General features: G+C 42.6%; 4 protein-coding genes across 18 annotated transcripts in view; 2 read left to right on the forward strand and 2 right to left on the reverse strand.

Moving 5' to 3' along the window:
* Positions 1–165: 165 nt before the first annotated feature.
* TRMT10C (tRNA methyltransferase 10C, mitochondrial RNase P subunit) lies at positions 166–5319 on the reverse strand. 2 transcript variants are annotated; one of them, XM_083611669.1, is made up of 3 exons: positions 5215–5319; positions 3550–3605; positions 166–2163 (listed from the first exon to the last, which is right to left on the reverse strand). In XM_083611669.1, the coding sequence occupies exon 3, from the start codon at positions 2118–2120 to the stop codon at positions 834–836; it is 1287 nt and encodes a 428-aa protein (XP_083467795.1). In that variant the 5' UTR covers positions 2121–2163; positions 3550–3605; positions 5215–5319; the 3' UTR covers positions 166–833. The 2 variants fall into 2 exon arrangements, with proteins under 2 accessions (XP_083467795.1, XP_083467796.1); XM_083611670.1 differs by having other exon boundaries at positions 5075–5242.
* Positions 5320–5460: 141 nt separating this feature from the next.
* TXNL4B (thioredoxin like 4B) lies at positions 5461–9321 on the forward strand. Its single transcript, XM_083611783.1, has 3 exons — positions 5461–5679; positions 6405–6556; positions 7204–9321. The coding sequence occupies exons 1-3, from the start codon at positions 5479–5481 to the stop codon at positions 7367–7369; spliced, it is 519 nt and encodes a 172-aa protein (XP_083467909.1). The 5' UTR covers positions 5461–5478; the 3' UTR covers positions 7370–9321.
* LOC310761568 (putative protein ARB2BP) lies at positions 8328–21358 on the reverse strand (the record flags this gene model as incomplete). 6 transcript variants are annotated; one of them, XM_083611696.1, is made up of 4 exons in its annotated part: positions 20867–21358; positions 16800–16963; positions 9911–9975; positions 8328–9377 (listed from the first exon to the last, which is right to left on the reverse strand). In XM_083611696.1, the coding sequence occupies exons 3-4, from the start codon at positions 9914–9916 to the stop codon at positions 8328–8330; spliced, it is 1056 nt and encodes a 351-aa protein (XP_083467822.1). In that variant the 5' UTR covers positions 9917–9975; positions 16800–16963; positions 20867–21358. The 6 variants fall into 6 exon arrangements, with proteins under 6 accessions (XP_083467822.1, XP_083467820.1, XP_083467821.1 ...); XM_083611694.1 differs by having other exon boundaries at positions 20752–21358; XM_083611695.1 differs by lacking the exon at positions 20867–21358 and adding an exon at positions 20670–20778.
* The window catches only part of SENP7 (SUMO specific peptidase 7), a 39748-nt gene continuing 28741 nt past the window's right edge, over positions 11917–22923 (forward strand). The window contains exons 1-5 of one of the 9 annotated variants that reach the window (XR_014547549.1): positions 12379–12667; positions 13123–13284; positions 15848–15899; positions 16992–17090; positions 19076–19173. Coding sequence is in view for 8 of the 9 variants with exons in the window: in XM_083611482.1 (XP_083467608.1) it covers positions 12414–12667; positions 13123–13284; positions 15848–15899; positions 16992–17090; positions 19076–19173 (665 nt within the window). In the remaining variant the exon portion in view is untranslated. Of the gene's footprint in view, positions 12668–13122; positions 13285–15847; positions 15900–16991; positions 17091–19075; positions 19174–22923 lie in introns of all 9 variants that reach the window. The other 8 variants (XM_083611482.1, XM_083611484.1, XM_083611485.1 and 5 more) reach the window with 8 other exon arrangements.

Raw genomic sequence — 22923 nt, forward strand, 5'->3', positions numbered from 1 at the left:
TTCTATTGTATCTTTTGCTGTAATTATCAGTTGTTCAATGCTTGGGTGGCCCTTGGGCCAAAAAGCACCACATAAGCCACAATAATGATGATGGATCCAATTTGTTATTAACATTCAATATCTAGCTTTTTCCTTGTAAAAAAAAAGCCACATAACTAACATAAATCAAATAAATTTCCATTTATTTTTCAATACTACCACAGCTAAGCTCGTATTTACATACATCTACGTAATACCTGAATACAATGGTCATATTTGCAATTTACCAGGAAATGTAGGTTCCTTCTTGTCCAACAACTTTATAAAGCAGATAAAATTCATTGTGCTGCCCTAGCATGCTGCTGAACTCTCAGTTGCTTCAGGTCTGAGCTAGCCAGTGGGGGCTGAAGAAATCTATTCTGCTTTACCAAGTATGGGCTACTGACACCCTGGACATAAGTGTCTGTGGATCTTTTGAAGCCAAGGGTGCTTGTGAATGATATAAACTTTCATGACCTCATCTTATAGTTAAGTATTGTGAGGGAAGTTCATCTGGCATCCACAGCTTGAAAGCCAATTCCCTTACTAGAATAGGGTAGTGAAGGTTACAACATGCACTGCCAAATTTTGATATTATTGGACTCTTGAATAACTTCTGGAACTTATCACTGAATACTGAATAACAGGCAATAAATATGTCACATTCATTTCTGTAGAAAAGCATGTTCTTGTGTCACTTTGGCTGACACCCATGCAACTCAAGAGCTAGAGAAAAGTTTAAGCAGTTAAAATCTTAAGGTTAAATCTTGATTTAATTCAAACTTACAATCAAACACTGGGTGGCTAACATGCTGTTAAGACACATCTTCCCACCAGTTTTTCTGTGTTTGCCGCCTGGAGAAATTTTGTGCAAACTGCTTGTGTGCCTTTCTTTGACCAGCCATTTTTTCATGCAACTTTGTTTTCTTCCATGTGTCAATTTGCTGCTTTGACCAGGAAGATGTATCCACAAAGCCTTCGTGTTTTCTTTGTGGAACAAACTGCAGAGCTTCCTTCCAATTCCCAGTATCTTTCAGTGTTAATAAGATGCGCATCATTTGATCCAGAGTGAGATTTTTGGCACCCTCCCCCCATTGCAAGCACCTATCCAAAGGAAGGCGTGCTGTTGCCAAGTCCAGCCGTTTTGCATTAGCAAGGGAGAGTCCAGTCTTCATTGATTTATCAACTATTGATCCAATTATATAGATCTTATCATGCTCAAATGTTTTCATCACATTGGGAGAATCAGCAGTTAAGTAGACAAGTTGATCTTTTGGAAAGACTTCAACATAAGACTTTTCTGTCACAGTCACAAATAACTTGTCCCATGCTTCTCCGTAACGTTTGACAAATTCTTTGTGATACGGACCACTTGCTTTGAGATTACAATAATGCAAGTGAAATGGGTCCAAAGCTCTACGATTGGCCCCTTCACATTCCATCAGCTGTTTCACTGTATTCTCCATTTCTCTGCGTGACATATAATTTTCGTAGTTCATATCATACACCAGAGGCTGACCAAAGATCATAGACTGGGCTGCTCTCCAGTTGTACACGGCATCCTGTGACCTAGTCCAAAACTTAGGGAGAAATGTATTTGGTAGCTCACCACCAGCATTTTCCTGAGTGTTTAGCATTCGTTCCTTGTTTGCTTCGTTTCGTTTTTCTTTCTTTTCTCTGTCAGCTTTCTTCCTGTTTTCTTTTATAGCCAGGAATTTTAAGTACTTCCTTATGGAACTCTTGGTGGGACATTCATTTAAAGTCTTGAAATCTTCTTCGCTAATATTTTCTGGAACAAGTCTGCCCGATAGTCTCCACATCTCAATAAGTTCTCTAGTAACCGCTAAAGGAGAATCTTCTTCACTCTGTGATGTTCTTTCAGTGGCTTCTTCTTGCTGTGCAGACCGCATTACATGTTTCCATCCATCCAAATCTAGTTTCTCAGTAGCACTTGGGGAGGAGTCCTTGTTCAACCAAGCCGACAAAACCAAAGTTCTGCAAGTTATGACTCTGCTGGGCATTATTAAAAATAATCTCCTTTTTGTCCCATCTGATGCTGCTAACTGGAAGACAGATCTTCTAATAATATTAAATAGATGCATATTTTAGAAGTTTGTAATTGGAAATGTGATGTTCGGCTGTTATCTGCAATTATACATAGAAAACAGAAGATAATTCAGTATTAGCAAGCTGAAGCTGCTCCTAATCTTAACTATCTTAAAATACTGTTCACTTTGTATGTCAGTAAAAACATGCATTCTAGTCTTGTAATAGAGCAAGGGAGAATTGATGAAGCTGTCTAAAGGTGCCGTTCTGTACCTCTTTACCTAGAAGTAAACTCAATGGGACTTTCTTCAGGGTAAAGATTTAAAGGAGTGGGGGAACCATGGCCAAAAGGCAGCCTTCTGAGTGTTTCTTCTGACCGACAGGACCCTTCCTATGCAATGCCACACCCCCTCACTAGCCCTCCTTCATGCCCTGCTTGAGTGTACCTGGAATGTGTCATTGAACTGTAATAATGTCATTTACTTCCTAGAAGAGGAGAAGGGGTATTGTAGAAATGGCTGGTTTTTGGGTGGCTACAATCCACTGTGCTCCACCCTCTTTTGCCCCTGACCCTGCCCTCGAATTGCATACAGCCCCTGGAAGTCTCCTCATAAGGGAATGCAACCCTAAAACTAAAACAAGCTCCCGAGCCCTGATGAATAGGATTGTACTGTGAAAATTAAGAGACTTTAGGCAACTGAAAATACCAGCTGGAGAAATGAATGTGAGAAATAAAAGGCTGGACATAAAAGGAAGAGCTGGGGTGGGACAAAGCTGTGGGATGCTTCAAAGGGAGGGATAAGTTTGTGTCATACAAATAACTTATTGGAAAACTCAGTGTATGGATTTAAGGAGGAGCATCAGAGTTCCTCAGTTCAATGACCCTGCCCTCTATCATAGCTCCATGCATTGATATTTTAACAACAAATAACACTGAAGAACCAATAGAATTATCAGCCTTTTCTCCTTTCACCCTCATAGGTCCTTTGCTTACATCAGCAACAAAGTCATTATCCAATTTCAAAGCATAATGCAAAAGTCTTCTTAACTGGGGAAAATAGGTTATGCACTTTACATCAGACATTTATTAAAAACTCAATATTTTGAAATAAAATGTTTAGAAATTCATATGAGAAAATACATTCAAAATGCATTTTTAAAAACCCAAATATTAATGTGGAAACAGCATGTACAAGACTTGTAAATGAACTCATGTGAAAATCTCACAGACCAGAAACCTTTTGATATGCCCATCTTTAATTACAGTACACGGGCCCCACTAATTTCAGTAAAGCTTTCAAATGAGCTCCATCTGCATCACCACCTTGATTCAAAATAACTCTATATATAACTAATTTTCTTGCTGGTGGCCAAATTCAATAAAAAACAATTTGCAGTCCTAAAAAGAGGAGTAGGAGCAATTGGGCCTCAGGCCAGAAATATCTATGAAATAAGAAGATTGGTTTTATAGAAATATTAAGTTACCTTTCCTTTTGTCAAGTATGCAGTTACTTGCTACTATGCTTTGAAGCCCACAGGTTCTGGAAGAAAACATAGGTTTGAGAATATTAAAACTGGTTTCCACATGGTTAAAGTGCTTTAAGAAATAAGAAGTTTGACAACTTTCCTCCACCAATGATCAGCTACAGCATCATATGGAATTGTTCTCTAAGCTGCACAAAAGCTACATGTCATATAGAACTTTTTTGAAGACTTCAGATAACTCTTTTAAGGGTTTTTTTCACCCAGGTCAGTCTTCTCACCCCTGTGTTGTCCTTTATCAGGACACCTCCCTTTCGCAATCTACACCACTGGGGAAGAGAAACCAAAGAGCCATAGTTCAGTTGTGGAGCACTGTGCAGACTGTTGAATCAAGCCTTGTCAGTCAGAGGAATTTGGCACTCTCCAGGTGCCCGGCTTTGATTCCATGTTGACCTCCCCGTCAGCGACTCCCGGCAAGACAAGGCGAGGTCTCTATCGGCCGATTCTCCTCAACGTGAGAAGAACACAACCATCCCTCCTCCCTCACTCCCAGGGAGGGGAGAGAGACAGACAGAAATGTCTTTACATGCCTTTATTTCTGTCTTTCCAGTAGTGCAGAGAAACGTGTGTGCACCCTCTCACATCAGCAGCCAGAGAGAGAAAAAAACTCCACCCATGTACTTCCAGTACAGGGTCATGTGACACTCTGAGCTAACATCCGGTGCTCAGTGCACATAATAGACTGTCCCTTGTTCCCACGGTACAGTCCCATAACATCAACATCCTGTTTGGCTTTCCAGCCATCTGGAGCACTCAGCAGCATTGCTCCTTTTTCGTAACATATTCAATCTCCAGGTAGGCTATCCTGTTTGAAACCCTAAGAGAGCTGCAGAAAATTCTAAAACAGATGGACCGCTGATCTAGCTTGGTATAAAGCAGCTTCCTATGATCTTTTAACTCCAGACAAGGAAATCAGTTGCCTTTTTTATAAAAGGAGAAGCAGGAAAAAGAGGGAGCTATCTGTTTCTTCATGGCAGCGGTTCTCAACCTGTGGGTCCCCAGATGTTGTTGGACTACAACTCCCATCATCCCTGAGCTGTGGCCTTGCTAGCTAGGGGTGGTGGGAGTTGTAGTTCAACAACATCTGGGGACCCACAGGTTGAGAAAGGCTGCTCTATGGAATCAACATTAACTGCCTTGTGCACTTCTAACACCCATCTTCCAGCTCCACACACAGTCGTTCAAGTGTCTTCCTCACAGAAACCACAGTAAAAGACAGCTAAGTGCACTTAAGCCCATTAGTTTCAACTAGATGGAGGCTACAAACCTAGAGCATACAGCAAGCATGGCCAAACTTGGCCCTCCCCGTGTTTTTGAGACTACAACTCCCATCATCCCTAGCTAACAGGACCAGTGGTCAGGGATGATGGGAATTGTAGTCCCAAAACAACTGGAAGGCCAAGTTTGGCCATGCATGGCATACAGGTTTACCTAGGAGTAACTCTTAGCTGGACTCGAGGGGACTTACTTCTGAGTAGGTACACCCAGAAATCCAGCGTGCACCAACGCAACTCTATATATTTGGAGGCTCGTAATGCCGTTCACATTCTGCTATCCCAGCATTACACCCGCTCAGAAAATATTTTCGGCGCCATCCTAAACAATCACCTCAAACTGAAGCTCCGCGCGCTCCACTCCTCCGCACATGCCCGGTCCGGCTCCAATCCCCTTCCCGCCGGAAGTGGGTATGCAGATGCTCCCTCCCCCCCCCCCACCCTCGAATAGTTCCGCTAACGTCACTAGGCCAGTTATCCATTTCCGAAGGAGCTGAGCAATCGTTGCCACTGGTTGGCCAGTTTCCGAGCCAATCACGGGGAGCTGCAAGAAGAGCTTCGCGACTGCCCTCTTCCTGCGCGAAAGAAGCTTGTGCGCATGCGCTCCGCATGGGTCGGTGGCCGCGCTGCAGCAGCTTGTCTCAGCCTCCCGCCTCGCTCAGTCGCCATGAGCTTTTTGCTGCCCAAGCTCGGCAGCAAAAAGGAGGTGGATGAGGCAATCAAGAGCGTGGCCGAGAAAGTCCTGGTCCTCCGCTTCGGCAGAGATGAAGATCTTGTCTGCATGCAGCTGGACGATATTGTGAGCAGGCGAATTTTGCTCCTTGCAATTGCATTTTTTCTCCTCACTCCCAGTAGGAATTTGTTGTCTGGGGCAACCAAGTCAGACACTTCCCCCCCCCACACACACACCCCCACGGCTGTGAACAAAACAAAAGAGGACATTTTACTACCAGAATTCCCTTGAAAGTTTTCTGTGTTAATAAGAAGCAATTTAATAATAAATGTTTTGTTAATAAAGTAGCATCTGCGTACGTTGTGCTTTACAAAGAACGGGTGCCATGCAGAGGCTTAAGTATAAAAATATAAAAATGGAACTCAGGAGGCCAGGGGAGGGAAAAGGAGACACGGGGTAAAAATATCAGCCACTCTTTGGAAGACTCTTAAATTTCATTTTTACAAGTTTATTTTACTTTCCCCTTTAAAATATTTACATTACATAGAACTGTATGGCAAGAGATAGTGCTTTGGTATCCTGGTCCTAACCCAGATTACCAACACTTCAGCCCTACTGATATTTTGACAGCACATAGTTGTGCTGGTGTTGGCCCCAGAAGTAAACGGACATTAGTTACTCCTTCATGTCATTCCCACCAACCCACCCCCCCGCAAAAAAACACAACAACCCACATGCACTGGTGCTTCAATTATCAATCTGTTCTCAAAATGTGTTAAATTTAATTCAAGACTTTATTTCTTGCCCTCTCATATTGGACAGTATAACTTTTTAGAACCTTTTCTCTACAGCTTGCAAAAACATCTCATGACTTAAGTAAAATGGCTGCAATTTACTTGGTGGATGTAAACAAAGTGCCAGTGTACACCCAATATTTTGACATCAGCTATATTCCATCAACTGTCTTCTTTTTCAACGGGCAGCATATGAAAGTGGATTATGGGTAAGTTGGTTTGCATGTAACCCAAGTACAAGCTATTCTTGGAATGATATTTGTTTGTGACCATTTGTGATGTTAGCAAGCGGCAGCAGGAGGCCCTATCAGCTAAAGTGGTGGTTCAGGTTAAGAACAGTTTCAGGTTAAGAACGGACCTCCGGAACGAATTAAGTTATTAACCCGAGATACCACTGTATACCACATTTAACAGGATATATATACCTTTTAATCATCAACGCCTCTAAGCCAGGGGTAGGGAGCCTCTGCCCCACCAGGCCTCCTTATTTGGTCAGCCAGGCTGTTTCATGCAAAACTATCCAGCCCACCTGTCAAAATTGGCCCATGGGAGTGGGCCCATAGGGTTCCCCAGCCTGCTGTTAATTGGTTTGCATCTCTCCATCCAGGTAAGCAAAATGCAACATCACAGTTAAGAACATGTTCCAGCCTGGCCAAAGTACTTGAGGAAGAGTCTCAAAAAGCTACATTTGACCCCTAAGCTTGAGGTTTCTCATCCCTGCTTTAAAGACTAAATGATTTGTGGCATGAGTTTTTTTTAGGGTTCAGACTTGGAGCTATGACTATTTCAGAATTTAAGCTTGTACGTTGTTGTTCCAGCTTTCATTTACTTTGTTCCCTTTTGCTTTCCTACTTAGATCTCCAGATCACACTAAATTTGTGGGAAGTTTCAAAACAAAACAAGACTTCATAGATTTGATTGAGGTGATTTACCGTGGAGCAATGCGTGGAAAACTAATCGTACGAAGCCCAATTGATCCAAAGAATATTCCCAAGTATGACCTTCTGTATCAAGGCATTTAATGCCCCACTGGGAGAGGAGTAATCAGGTGGAATATGAACTGCTTAAAGCTGATGATTCCACATCTTCTCCAAACGTATGCCAATTGCATTTTGAAAGCAAATGGAAGAAAGGAGCTGAGACTGGTCTTTTTTGTACACAGGATCATATTGGTCAGCCTCAGACACAGACTTTCATTAATTCATTTTTCAGTGGAATTGACTGGAATTGCTTAGGCTGCGACTTATTTAATTCTAATATGTCAAAGAAGCTGCAGTAGAGTAATATGTTATTGTTCTAAATAAATGCTTTCGGGCTATATAAGGATATAATTAACAAGAATCATTCTAGAGCTACCATGTCCTGTAGAAACGTCCTGAAGAAAAGGTAAAAGTAATGACTGGGTTTTTATTCTGAAATGTTATAACTACTCCCACTATCTGTCCTAATTTCCCAGCCATCAGCTGAACACTACATCTACAGAAATAATAAGGTATTTCTAGTTTCACAACCCAAAATGGGAAATTCTCTTTTGGAAAAGGATGGTGGGTGGGAGTTTAAATGTTAAAATTGGTTTATTTAAAAAATAAATATTTTAAGATATTAAGAATTAAACTCAACTGTATTGTGTCAAAGTATGATGATGCCATAGGAAGGATGAATGAGTAAACCCATCTTTCAAGCAAAGTTTTCTCATTCTTTTTGCTATGCACTGAAGTTTCCACTCAAAATTGCAATGTATACAGTGATTTATTCAGATTAAACCCCAGACTTTTCAAAGGAAGGAAGGAAGTTTTGCCAGAAACAAGGAACAGTTGGTACATTTACATTCACATAAAGTTTCAGAAATGGAAATGGGACAACAAATATTAGACTGGCTCCATATTTAGATAAAGTACTTTTACCTCAACGATAAGCTTAAGCATCGAAGCTAGTACAAAACTTCTATTAGAAGAAAAAATGGCTAAGAATAACAGATGCTTAACTTGTTTTCATTGATTTGCTCCTTGTAAGAATAGGTGAACGATTGAACGGTTGTTTAGTGAAGACTTTCAGTGCACTCTTAAGATAATTGAAAATGGACTGTAGACTAGAGGAAGGAGCCAGGCTATAATTTTCAGTTCCTGTGGAGACTGTAGGGCAATCCACTTTCACCATAAAGCCTATTGACTTATCTAAAGGTTCACTGTGTGATACCCACTCTCGGCAATGTTTCCATATCCAGGCCTGCACCTGGGAAATGCCTTGTGTCTGGTGCGGTGTGTGGTGTGTGGAGTCAATAAGTGCAACTGCACCTACTTTGTTCATTACCTCTGAAGTTCTCTGCATGAGGAGGTCAATGAAAACCAAACCTCCATAGCCATGGGCAATGAAAGCCACCTTTTCCGCTGTGCTCTTTGAAATGAAATGGTCCCAAACGTAACTTGTATGCTCTTCAGGGCTACTGCTCTCTCTCTTTGGGACTGCCAAGGGTAACTGTAGTGGACATGTGGAGTCTTTTTTCACAGACAGGCTTAAGCATTCTTGGTCTGTCTTCAGTTCAATGAAGTTATCATTGGGATTTAAAACAATCACTCCCCAAGAGCACTGCAGAGCCTTTATGATGAATGGTATTTGAGATCCATGTTGGAGGCCTTCATGAACGATGACTTTTCGTCCCCACTGACCTGCACGAAAAGGTCCTTTGTCTTGAAGGAGGACGACTAGAATTGAGCAATTAGTTAATGCATTCTCACTCATGAAAAAAAAACTGCAACGTTCATTGTCTGGAGCATCTGTTGGGATGTAAATTTTTTGCAGTTTGCATGTCTTTTCCAGGAGCTCGAAAACATACTGCGTAATTAAGTATCCAAGAAATTGATAATGTCGGTGATTAGCATTATCTGAATCTTGATAATCATAAACAAAAGGTTCATTGGTATCCATATGCCTAAGCTCTCCATTTTTATTAAAGTCATATTTGAGAGTTTCTGGACATTCTGAACCATTTATTAGTTTTCTGAAGTTCAAGTCTTCATTCATCTGTGACCACTACAAATAAAACAGACAGATCATGACATAAACAAAAAACCATACATTTCTTAAATATCTGTATTCAAGTTCTTGTAAAAATATTGTAGAAAATCTTAAAATATCACTATTCAGGTGGGGACGGCAGTAAAATAACTTTAACTTAAATCACTTAAAAAGTGACAAATATTTCTATTTGTTGCATTTGTATCCTGTTCCATTTTCAAAGTAGCATAGAATGATGAGAGGTTTATTAGATGTTTTAAAGTGCTGGTGAGGCCCAAACCCACTATACTTCAGTGTAAAACTTTAGTAGATACCTTCAGAGCATTCTCTGAACTGGGTAATTTTAGCCAGTAGTAACAGATAAAAAGTAGATCAATTTAAACCCAGGATATATTTCTAGTGTAGTTCTACTTGACTTTTGCCTGTATCCAGTGAAGTGCCAAGGCTGTTGGTGCCAAGACTTCTGGCTGTGAAGCACACTTTTCCCTCAGTCTCCTCTCCCCTTAAGGCCCCCTGCACAGACACCCCTAAATACAGAACATACTTACATTCATGTTGCTTGAGAATAACAGCAAAGGCTTCTAGATACTTCTGGATATTTTGCTTCAGAGATCTGTCCGAACAGAGTCAACTATTAAGATGTTGTAGTTCAGGGCTTATTGTTTCCTAATCAAGTATAGCTATGGTGCCAAATTTAAGGGCAAACAATTTACAAACTCAGTTGTGCACCACATGCTAAAGATAGGAATTAAAACTGATAATGTGGGAAAGTGCTTCCTAATCTTTGTTGTATTGAGGTTTCCTTGTTCTTTGCATTTCATCCACTTCTTTAATTCTGTAAACACCATATTAATTCTTAAATTGCTCCCAAGTTAAAACTGCCATACGTGCCCAATATGGCCAAAACACATACAACATTTCACCTATGTAATCCACACAACTTGAAATGTGCAGTATGTAGAATATTGTATGCCTATTCCTTATGAATGTGATGTATGAAACTAACCTTGATACCTAGGGGGTTGTAAACCTACATATGCCCACAATACACATCTAGACATCTACTAGTGCATCACAATTTCCACTATTCAACAGAAGTTATTTTCAAAGAAGCATTATAGGACTTATTTATTTATATTAAGAAAATTACATGCAGAAAGATATAACCAAAATCATATACACACGCAGAAGAGGAAGCAGCAAACTCAGGTTTCCAATTTTATGGAACTCCCAGATAAATGTAGACCCTGTCCCTGCCTTTCCTCCTCCCATCTTTCCTCCTCCTCCCCCTCCCTCCTTCTCAGGAGACTCCTGGCTATTATCAAGACCTGAGAAAACCAGACATAGGGAAACTCCTTCACACCTTCTTATAATTCAGGCCCCTTATCTGTTACATTCCTTTGGCGAGCACAGAAAGAAAAGGCCATTAGTGGCGAAACAAAGCAGGGACTGAATTACTTCAAGCACTTGATGGATTGCAGGATACAAAAACAGAGAGGAGCTTCAAAGGGTATCTGAAAACTTTCCACTAACTTCATTTGACACATATGAAAAAGCAGGCAATATCTTTCAGCAAGCATTTCTGTTTACAGAAGCAAATGGCATTACAGTGGACGCTCGGGTTGCACATGTGATCCGTGCGAGAGGCACGTTGGCAACCCACAGCATTTGCAACCTGTAGCGCCGCATCTGCGCACGCATGGGTTGCGATTCGGCACTTTTGCACAAAGTGCGATTTAGTGCTTCTGCGCATGCGTGACCGCCGGAACCCGGAAGTAACCCGTTTCAGTACTTCTGGGTTTGGGAGCGTCCGTAACCCGAAAAAACACAACCTGAACCATCTGTAACCCGAGGTATGACTGTAGTTATGTTACATACAGACTAGAAATACATTTCTAAGATTCTACACCCTCTCTTTTGAATTTCTGATGAATACTGAAGACATTTTGTTATCCCAGCAGACAGTTTAACTGTATTCTAATTTTATAGTTTTAACTGATTTTTATCTCTCTTGTATTCAGTTACTTTTACACTGTAATTAAGTAGTATATAAATTATCAACAAAAAAAGCCCACAAGATGCACAGGTGTTATGAGAAAAAAACTGCTCCTTTTCCCTTATGGGGTACCCAAGAGCCCATAGAGTCCTTTTGTAGGTTCTCTGTTGGTAGGAGAAAATAGCAGACCAACCAGAGAATATTGAGAATAAAAGCAACTAGTAAGCCTGATCTTTATTAAAGCTTGGACGCTTGGGTTGCAAACGTGAGCCGTGCTGGATGCATGTTCGCAACCTGCAGCGGCACGTCTGCACACGTGTGGGTTGCGATTTGCTGCTTCTGCGCATGCACAAAGCACAATTTAGCGCTTCGCATGCACAACCGCCAAAACCTGGAAGTAACCCGTTCTGGTACTTCCGGGTTTCGGCAGGTCCGTAACCCGAAAAAACGCAACCTGAAGCATCTGTAACCCGAGGTATGACTGTGTGTGTGTAAATATATAAAAAAGACCATAAAATTCTTATAACAGTAATCTGCTGCTGTTTCTGGAGACAGAAGCGAAGATTTTAATATTGCTGGGATTGAGCACAACTGTGTCTACACCTCCAAGCAGAAAGAAAGTTTAAGCCAAGTCCTATGAACAATACTGTAGTTGAAATGGGTGAGAGTGTATCTTTAAGAAGAGAAAATGAAAGGGAAACATGATAGCAGTTAGAGCTATGCTTAATTAGCACAAAAGGGCAAGCAAAAGGAAACTAGTGGCTGGAACCCAGCCCAGAAACACCGCGCACTACATCTTCTTGCAGGGCGTCACTTCATCTTTCATATTCCGTTTTTTCCAAGGGGCAAACCAGTAACCTTTTTCTCCCTTCGCTTGTGCAACACCCACTGTGTGAAAAGGCAGGCAAGCGCACTGCAAAGCTCATTCAAGAGTGGCTTAGTATTTTTCTTCCTTTAAATGAACCAACGCAACCACCCCACGTTAACTTTTTTTTAAAGCTTTGTTTTCCCGTTGTGGTTTCGAAACAAGACCATGAAGGGATGGCGGGGCGGGGATGTATGCGAGGGGAGGGCCTCCTCAGCCAGACCCGGAGAGGCAAAGTGGGGCGGAGAGAGGCCCGAAAGCCGAGAAGGCTGATGCGCAACGCCCGGCACGTGGCTGCCTGGCTCGGCTTCCCCACCGAAGAGAAAGCGGCGGGGCGGCGCCTGTGCCGGAAGTGCGCAGGGCAGACCAAGCGGCTCCCGGCGCCACTCCGGATCAACAAAGCCGAGCGCGCTCGGAGGGGTGCCGTGGCGTTCCCGTGGCCAGGTGAGAGGAGAGAGGGGCGGGTGGTGAAGGGGCCGGACCTACCGCGGGTTTGTTTTCTTTTCCCCGGAACACGCCCGGATCCGCTTCCTTTCTGAGGGATGCTGGTCCTGCGGTCGTGATTGCATTTTAAATACTGCCAGGCACCATAAATAATGTGATGTTTGTCCCATCAGAGGCGAGCGGGGGGGGGGGGGATCATCTGTGTTTTTTGATGGGGGTTGAAGGCGCAGCCCTTTTGCCAGTGGGTCTTTCTTACTCCCATGTAAACGCGTTTAGGATTGCAGTCTCAGTCCATGTGCATGCTTGCTCGGAAGGAAGCCGGGCTGCTTTCGGTTGGCGTCCACGTCCTAGTTAAACGTACACAGGGGGTTGTAAATCCCCAGGTTTGTTGTATTATGCGTATCGCGAAGTGTCCTAAACAACAACAACGAAGCCCTTGCCCACCTGTCTTACAGAAAGGAGTCCTTGTTGCTGCAGCAGCGAAAACAACCGAGAGCCTTTTATTGCCTTGGAAATCAACGGATTTTTATGCCATCAGCACTTGGGGGCTCGGGCCATTTCATCAGATGCATGGTGTGTTATCCCCAGTTCACCCAGTCATTGATAATAACAGGAATAGATAAAATACTGTAAACATTGAGGCAATACAAAAGATGCAGTCTAGATGTACAGATGTTTCTTTGCAAGGTTCAAGTTCAGAAAAAGACAATGATTTAGCTATGAAGCTTTTCTTATTATTTTGTCTCCAGACCAAGAAAAGGTTTGACTGTGGCATTTTGGCATGTCAAGCAGCTAGCTGTTGATTACAAAAGTCTTGTTGAAAGAAGAGTGAGACTCTTGTTGTCAGGTGATTTTTAGAGAACAACTTTTTTTACAGTGACATTCAGCTTTTGGTTTTGGTTTCCCCCCCAATTGTTCATTGATACAGTCATAACTCGGGATAAATACGCTTCAGGTTGAGCACTTTCGGGTTGCGCTCCGCAGCAACCTGGAAGTAACGGAGCGCGTTACTTCCAGGTTTTGCCACTCGCGCATGCGCAGACGGTCAAAATGACATCACGCGCATGTGCAGAAGTGGCGAAACGTGACATGCGCAGATGCCCTGTCGCGTCTTATGTTCTGTTCGGGATGCGAATGAGGCTCTGGAACGGATCCCGTTCGCATCCCGAGGTACCACTGTATTGTATTGTGTTCTTGTTGCTGTCGTGGTGGGTTAATATCTCTATTTCACACACATGTATGTGTTATGGGGGAGGTGTATCATTTTTACTCTCCCAATTAGAAATGCAACACTAATAGTTAACTAGCATTAACTTGGGCGGTGTGTGTGTGTGTGTTTGTGTGTCAAATGTGGCTCCTTCCAGGCATCACTGACTGGCCTTCAGAACACTTCCAAGGCTGCATTCCAGCTGGTTCTGCTTTGCACATTGCATATTTTTGCTTGGTTGGGATGTGCCCTTGAACTCTGATAATGCCTCTTGCTTAACTGGATGAAGGACAGGCAGAGAGGTATGTGCATGTGTGTAGGAACTCGCTTCCTTTACAGACATAACATTTGCACTTGTTGCTCTGTCTGGTCAGCCTACCGCTGGCCTCTCTGAAGGCTTCCCAGGAGGGAATGTGGCTCTCACGCTAAAAAATAGGTTCCCCAACCCTCCTGTAGATAATGTCTCACGCTACCACTTTCCCAGCATCTCTTGCCAAACGAAGCCTTATGGATCACTACATGTCAACCCACAAGGAGATATGCTAACATTACTAGTGATTCACTGAAGAAGAGTTTGGATTTGATATCCCGCTTTATCACTACCTGAAGGAGTCTCAAAGCGGCTAACATTCTCCTTTCCCTTCCTCCCCCACAACAAACACTCTGTGAGGTGAGTGGGGCTGAGAGACTTCAGAGAAGTGTGAATAGCCCAAGGTCACCCAGCAGCTGCATGCGGAGGAGCGGAGACGCGAACCCGGTTCCCCAGATTATGAATTTACCGCTCTTAACCACTACACCACACAGGCTCTCTGAGTGTGCACCAATTATAAAGAGGAGCACGACTCAAAATCCAGACAGAACACAGTACCTATTTGATCTGGGCTATTGATGTTGTAGTCAAATCTGCCAAAAGCCACTCAGAAATTTAAACCCAATGGGTCTATTTAGACTCATTTACACATACAGTGGTACCTCGCAAGACGAATGCCTCGCAAGATGAAAAACGCGCAAGACGAAAGGGTTTTTCGTTTTTTGCGTTGCTTCACAAGATGATTCTCCCTATGGGCTTGCTTTGCAAGATGAAAACATCTTGCGAGTTTGCTTCCTTTTTCTTAAAGCCGTTAATACCCAGCGAATCCGCGCTCCGCAAGACGAAAAAATCGCTAGACGACACAACTCGCAGAACGAATTAATTTCGTCTTGCGAGGCACCACTGTAATGTTCAGTATAGCTAGTGCAGAAAGGGGTGCAGAATAAAGGGGGAAAGGACTGTGTCAGAATTGTTTTAATAGTCTAAATCTGTGATGCAGAAGATGCCGTACCAATTAGACCTTTTTCTTTCAAAGTAGCGCTTAGCATAGAAAGGGCTCCTGGATTGGTGGATGTTCTGTTTCCCTTGAGCTTGTTTGGAGGTTCTAGCAGGGGAGCGCAGCTATCGTATACCCTTGACCGAAGAACGGTACACTCCTTCTATCTGGGATGGTCGTCCTCTTCCACCGAGCGCGCAGCTTCGGGAGGGACACACATGGAGCGGTGAGGGAGGAAGGGGACACCCGCCTAGCCAGCCAGATCAGCCGAATCAACCCTGGCGATCAATGGGGTGACAGATGTCGCAGCCAGATCGCCCTGGATGTTCTGTTTCCCAATCAACTTGGAACTTGCCAAACGAAACGGCACAGACCAGCTTTTTATCAGTTAATGTCCTTGGCAGTAGCAGAAATGAAAACAATAGGCATGTCGTTAATGCTGCCTCCTTATGATTTGAAGTCCTTGGGATCAGCAGTTGCCTTGGAGCTGTATACAGATTTTGGAGAAAGCAATCACCAGAGAAACATTTTTATTCACCCGGGATGTGCCTACCTTTAACATCTGGGAAATATGCATTGCCTCCTAATGATACTTTAATTAGCTACTTTTGGAAATGCTGATTATAACATGATTCACAATACTGCTACTTTCTGTTTGCCTTGTACAGCAGCAACTATGGAGGGACATGGAAAAAATTCATCATCAAGTCAGCCTAAAGTAAGTTGTCCTTGATCTGCATCCATTATTTTGGGAGTGTAGCTCATAATATTTGGTAGCTTTTCTAAAATGTCACCATTTGGATGGATCGGAATAACATTTACATGTAAATAAACAAATGTATGCCACATTCTTAGAAATGAAAAATACATGAGCATAACTACAGCGACCATAAGATTGACCTATTTGGCAAATTAAAACTCTTATGTCTAATGAATATTGCTTTTATATACGTAACGTTGATATATGTTTGTACTATTACTGCATTATACATGGGGCTGCATCTGAAGACAGTTTGGAAACTTCAGCTAGTGCATAATTTGGTGGTCAGGTTTGTCACCTGGACAAGATCGTGTGAACATATTGCACTGATCCTGGTCCAACTGCACTGATTATCAGTTAGTTTCCCAGCCCAATTCACAGTGTTGGTTTAGACTTAAAAAGCCTTAAATGGCTCTTGTATGAACCAACCTGGACCTTGTGATTGTCATCTGAGCCCCTTCTTCTTGTGTCTCCTCCATGAGGAGGGTGGCAATACAAGAGTGGCCCTTTCCTGCAGTGTCTCCCCGTTTGTGGAATGCTTGCCTGGTGCCTTCTCTACCCATCTAGGCGCCAGGTGAATATGTTCCTCTGTGAGTAGGCCTGATTAACATTCTATGGTCTGTTAAATGTGTTTGTGGGGGAAGGGTTATTGGTTTTTGTTGTATTATGTATTTTGTGTTCTCATTTTATATTTTTATGTCGTGAACCGCCCTGTGATCTTTGGATGAAGGGTGGTATTCAAATTTAATTGTTGTTGTTGTTGTTGTTAAATGCTGCTGAGCGTGCTTTAACAGTATTCAAAATAAAAGTAAACTAAAACCAGAACAGTCTGCAGAGTTCACAGATAAGTAGCCTTACTTGTTGCCATCTTCACTGGAAGTCTCACAAGTTCAGTGCCCAGAGTTCCAGATGCGAATATCATAATTTACTAGTTTCTGTACCTTAACTCTTTTTTCCTTGAAGGTTGTGTTTGGAGTTCAATGTTGTTTTGTTGTTTTGTTGTTTTCTTTTCCATTCTTTTGCTGCAAAAAATGCAATGTTTCATTCCAGTATCGAATACCAAAGAAGAAATCCTCACAGTCAGATGATGTCCATGTTCAGTCCCCACTGTCTAGACTTTCCCACCCGTGGGATCGCACATTGCAAGAGGTAAACAGAAGTTTATTGTTTTCTGCACTGCTGTGAAGGGCTTGGGAAGAGCTATTTTAGGGCAAGCATTATTCATGTTTTGAAAATTAAATGTTCTATAATTACAGTGGTATCCCACAAGATGTTGTGTACTACAGTGGTACCTCGGGTTAAGAACTTAATTCGTTCCGGAGGTCCGTTCTTAACCTGAAACTGTTCTTAACCTGAAGCACCACTTTAGCTAATGGGGCCTCCCGCTGCTGCCGCGCGATTTCTGTTCTCATCCTGAAGCAAAGTTCTTAACCCGAGGTACTATTTCTGGGTTAGTGGAGTCTGTAACCTGAAGCGTCTGTAACCCGAGGTACCACTGTATTTAAATATCTAGTTTTGCACTTTATGCCTGCGAATGATAAATAACACATTGAGCTGACACTTTATGAAAAATGAAGGACGAAACTATTTAACACCTTTCATTTGTTCATTTTGACTGCAGTTTTCTGTGCAATAAAAGCAAGATACGGAGGAGGGGTCTGTCATAAGAAGCACTTATGTCCTCTCTTCCCCAAGTGCTTGTTGCAAGGACACGGCATCTCAGCAAGCCCATCCATTTAAATGGGCAGGTCTGAAGCAGAGAGACAGACAGATATCTCATGCACACCGCTTTCTCTCTCACTCAGACACAGACAATAAGGCAGCAAGTGCCCAGGGAGAAAGAGAGTGTCTCTGTGCTATGTACTGAAAGCAGCCTTCCTTTCTCAGTGTATACCACTACAATAAACTGCCCTTGTGAAAGAAAGCAAACTCTTTATTCACGGGCAACTTGATAGCAGGACTCAGTCATGCTTCCTCTTCCCTGCTGCTGAGCTGTTCCCTACTTGTGGTGGCAAATTGTACAGGGGAAACCTCCCCACCCTGCATTTTTGTCTCCCCTCTCTGCCATGCTCAGCTGATCAGAGGGAACTAGCAGGACAAAAGAGCCTGAGAGAGGGGGTGGCATGGGGAGAGGCCTGCTGGCTGCATCCAGCCCATGGACTGGAGGATGCCTTGGCTCATACAGCAGGCTGCTCCTCCTCACATGCATGACTTTGCTTCTGCTGGGAGCATCTGTACACTGAAGGCTTGACTAGGGAACCTACTGCTATAAGGAGAGGCCTCCAGAGTTACAGGGCTCCCATCAACCCTACAGAGCATGACCAGTGGTCAGAGGCGATGGAAGTTAACAGTCCAGCAATATCTGGAGGGTCATAGTTTTCCAGTCCTTTATTGAGAAGGGCAGGTTGGCCAAGCTTCCACAGTGTTTTTGCTCAATGGTGGTGCACTAAGCACAGAGACCTGGTGGGAGAAGGGAGGCTATCCTTAAAAGAGATCATTCTGCGCCCTGCACTACGCATGCAAGGTCTGAGATCACAGCCTTTGGCTACACGTGCAGATTTCTAGTTTTCAGGGATGCAATATGCCAAATCGTGCATAATTGGAACCCATTGAAAAAACTTGCAAATACCCCGCTCCACCCCTGCCCCAATTCCATCACGTTTCAGTGACGTCTTTATTATGATTCCGTGTCACTTCCTGGTTTGGAACAATTTGTGTTTACATGGTTGCACATATATTGAGAGTGTGTAGGTGGGGGTGTCTGCCTGTATAGCATTCCATTTCCATAATTTCCATAGATTTGTGGGACATGGAGCAGATTGAATTACTTGTTATAATAGCGAGATAAGAGAGTTAGGAGTTCCATCCACTGTGAAACTGGGTTCATTTGCTGAATGCTTGTGCAGCCCTTTGGGTAAAGTCTAAGGCGTGAGAAGGACCACAGACTCAAGACTGTAATTGAAATAAATGAAATTGTTTGGGAATCTGCTTTATATTGCATCCAACCATTGGTCCATCTAGCCCATTATTGTCAATACTTGCTGGCAGTGGCTTTCCTTAATTTTTTTCTGTCCTCTTTTCACACCTCCCCCGCCCCTTGTTCAAACACCCTGCCGCCTGACCCTCAACTTCAGTGGACATCAAGGTCTAAAAATAAAAATTTTAATGCAAAGTGGGGAAGAAAAAGACCTTTTGACAAACGTTACATCGATGATGAAGGACCAGCATTTGGGTAAGTGGAGGATGCTTCAGAACTGAAGGCCACAGTGCTTGCACTGCAAGCCTATGATGTAGGACAGCAGTGTTTAGCTAATTAAACAGTTAGATTGATCAGTTAAGGAAGAAAATTAAAATAGTGCTCCTGATTAATCGGGTAGTAGGTTTTTAATTTTTTTGTAAATTATCAACGCTAGATGGCAAGTGCCTTCCTAGAAGAATTCTGTTTTCTTTCACATAGGAGTGAGTATATTTTCTAAGGTGATTCCTGCTATGGTACTGTGTGTACGATCTAAAAACAAAGAAAAAGAAAGAGAGTTTTTATTCATATGCATATGTATGCAGATTTAATCTAGTAGAATGTAGTTGAATCCTGTATCTGTCTGCTCAGAGGAGGTCATTGGGACTTAACTTCCAGGGAAGTGGAATTGCAGCCTACAAGTCATATGCTTGTTCAAGCATCTTTAATCAGAAGACAGCCTGACTAGGAAGCCATAGTCTTCAAAGTTGAATTTTTAGGGGATTTAGGTTTCTGACCTCACCAATCTTGAGGTGATCAGTATTAAAAATAAGCAATGAAACCAGCAAAATATAAAATTGTCTATACCACAACAAAAATATTCATAGAAGTTTAATCTCCACCAGTTTGGGTTTGAATGCCAGTACAAAGAAACAAATCTTGTAATACTTGTGGGAAATTATTGGCTCACTTTGATGAATCTCCAAGAGGAGAATACCATGACTGTACAGTGGTACCTCGCAAGACGAATGCCTCGGAAGACGAAAAACTCACAAGACGAAAGAGTTTTTCGTTTTTTGAGTTGCTTCGCAAAACGAATTTCCCTATGGGCTTGCTTCGCAAGACGAAAACGTCTTGCGAGTTTGTTTCCTTTTTCTTAAAACCGCTTGAAGAGGTGCAGTTGCGACTTGTCCGTGCTTCGCAAGACGAAAAACTCGCAAGACGGAAAGACTCGCGGAACGAATTAATTTCGTCTTGCGAGGTACCACTGTATGTCATTGAATAATCCACTGAGAGTGCTCCTCTGTTTGCTCTCAAGGCAAGAGGTGACTTTTAATTTATATATGAACATACATGAGATTAAACTCATGGGAGATAGATTATTACAATAACTAATACTGACATACATTCATAGTCAAGTTATTTGTAAGTTGTGTTTGTAACGATTCATACAACCTTGAATGTTATAAACTTTTAATAGTTTGTTGCACATCTAAAACCTCAGTATCACGCATATTTACATGGATATCCAAATGATTTTCAGGTGAGTTTCCACATATACATGGTCTAAGCATAAATATAATCATAAGTTCCATGTATTGCTTAGACAGACCCGTAACAATTTATATGACAGTAAAAATGATTATTCCATATTGTAATATAGAATGCAGTGAAAATCTTATACCAATTATTAGACCATAATGGGTGGAAGCAGATGCCTGGTCCTGCTATTTGCTAAAGGATTATTCCAGATTTTCTGTTATTTCTCTTACATATTGTTATAAGACTATTTCTTGTCTCTCTTAGTAAAATCAGGCTGATGGTTAGACATGTCAGAGAGTTCATTGTGGGTACCTCCTTGATTTCCATTAGTGTGAATGAAGTGGTGAGCCGTGAGGCTGTATGCTAGGCAAAACTACCAGTGGTCAACCTCGTGGCAACAGAAGGTGGAGGGGAATTTTGCCCTTACATTTCAACACTGCATAGCAGTGGAGGGTGGTGATGCTGCCACAGTCAGAGATGTGAAAGTGTATTGTTGCTATGTTGGATAGATGTGCCATCATGGATTCAGGTTGCTGACATCATAAGGACCAGCAATATCCCCAGCCATCATGTCCCTGTACAATGTTGGCTTCAGCACTCTAATCTCTACTGCTGCCTCTCTGCACAGGAAGGCAATGGAAGGAATCCCTGGTCCATCTCTATCACAACACAGCAGATACTAGCAGTTTTGCCAAGCATACCAGCTCACCCATCACTACTGTGATACTGGTGGCCCAGCTCCGAGGCCTTCTGGCGGTTCCCTCACTGCAAGAAGCGAAGTTACAGGGAACCAGGCAGAAGGCCTTCTCGGTAGTGGTGCCCGCCCTGTGGAACGCCCTCCCATTAGATGTCAAGAAAATAAACAACTATCTGACTTTTAGAAGACATCTGAAGGCAGCCCTGTTTAGGGAAGTTTTTAATGTTTGAAGTTTTATTCTATTTTTTATATTTTGTTGGAAGCCGCCCAGAATGGCTGGGGAAATATATTATTATTATTATTATTATTATTATTATTGTTATTATTATTATTATTAATTCCCCAGGTTTTTTAGTTCTTGGTGTGTGGGTGTACACACACACACACACACACACACACACACACACAGTCATGGGAAAAAGAAAGCACACCATCATTTGAATTCTGTCATTCACATGACACAGTGTAATATGTCATGTGTTTCTGTTCATCTGAGGTTGTATTAACCTAATTTTAAGACCTGCTAAGGAACAGATGATTGTTATTATGTCCTGATATTTAAAACCACAGAATTCAAAGAGGTTTCTGGTGTGGGATGGGGGGAGCTCAAGTTCCCCACCCCAGCTCTAAAAGGTGACAAACAAACGTTCTTTGGGTTTGCACTGGTTTGACTGTTGATATGCCCCATGGCAAGCAATTATGTGCTGGAGCAGTGGGTTTTAGGACCGGGCTGTTTTAGATTCCCTCCCTGCTGTGTCTCATGGACTCAGTACACGTTACAGTATATATTTGTCTCATTTTACCCGTGGAACAACTCTTAGAGGCTAAAAAAGGTTGGCATTGGTGCTTCATCCTTATTTAATGATGCTTCTTGGTTGTTATAGAAACTATTCTACCTGGCTGGTGCTATGCCTATAATTATGAGGGGTAAGGGAAGCTGAGGAGAGGACTTGTATTGTAGCCTTTCAGGCCTTGCCCATGGGTGGGAAGAGCATTGCTCCCGGGGAGGGAAGAAGGAGCCAATACAGACACCGAGGGGTTAATTCAGAGAAAGAGCTTTTATTCTGCCATCCGGGTAGCAGAAGGAACCTGTGTGATAATTCACAAGCAAGTACAACTTTTACAGCCATTGCACACAGCATATATTCCCTCCAGCCCCCCCCCCCCGACCCAGGAGCCCTGCCTCATGAGTTTCCCTGAGCATGAACAGAAACTCCTGTCTTGGGACTCCTGGCGCCCTTCCCAGGAAAAGGGGGTTGAGAAGCCTGTGCGTCAGCGTGTCCAAGATTTGTTGGATAAGATAAGCTGGATGCGCGCTGGCAAGGCCACTGGAGGCCTGGGAAGCAAAAAGCATTGTTTTCTCAGCCTTTTTGTTACAGCGAAGCTAATGCTAGCTAATGCTTTTCTAGCTACTGAATCCTCAGAGAAAGTAATTTAAAAAGTCTTGAGGTCTGGTTGGGGGGGGTGACTACACAGGTTTTTGGGTAACCTAACCTGTCCTAACCTGTCCCCTTCAGTATGTAACTGGGGGCCCTTGAAGATCTGCTGGGTGGCTCTCGGGGTTCTGCTTCTTGACTTTAAGTCAGCACAGTGGAGCCTTCAAAGCCTGTGACAAAGCAGATATTATTTTTAATGGCCAGTTATGTAGATCATAGTTATAACTATGTAAAGCAAAGAATGTTTCCATAAATGTACTGATTTTATTTTGTGCAGCCCAGCTTGCGCGGCTTTCATTTTACTTTCACTTTAGGCTTGGGTCAATAATCTTATAAAATAGATACCATTGT

This window comes from Podarcis filfolensis, assembly GCF_964270895.1.
Source record: "Podarcis filfolensis genome assembly, chromosome: 4".
In the NCBI taxonomy this organism is placed as follows: domain Eukaryota; kingdom Metazoa; phylum Chordata; class Lepidosauria; order Squamata; family Lacertidae; genus Podarcis; species Podarcis filfolensis.

Excerpts from the sequence above, each read along its gene's own strand:
- TRMT10C (XM_083611669.1), bottom strand. The coding sequence starts at position 2,120 with ATGCATCTATTTAATATTATTAGAAGATCTGTCTTCCAGTTAGCAGCA.
- TXNL4B (XM_083611783.1), top strand. The coding sequence starts at position 5,479 with ATGCGCTCCGCATGGGTCGGTGGCCGCGCTGCAGCAGCTTGTCTCAGC. Across the intron at positions 5,680-6,404 it reads GCATGCAGCTGGACGATATT|CTTGCAAAAACATCTCATGA; the intron begins GTGAGCAGGCGA and ends TTTTCTCTACAG. Across the intron at positions 6,557-7,203 it reads CATATGAAAGTGGATTATGG|ATCTCCAGATCACACTAAAT; the intron begins GTAAGTTGGTTT and ends TTTCCTACTTAG.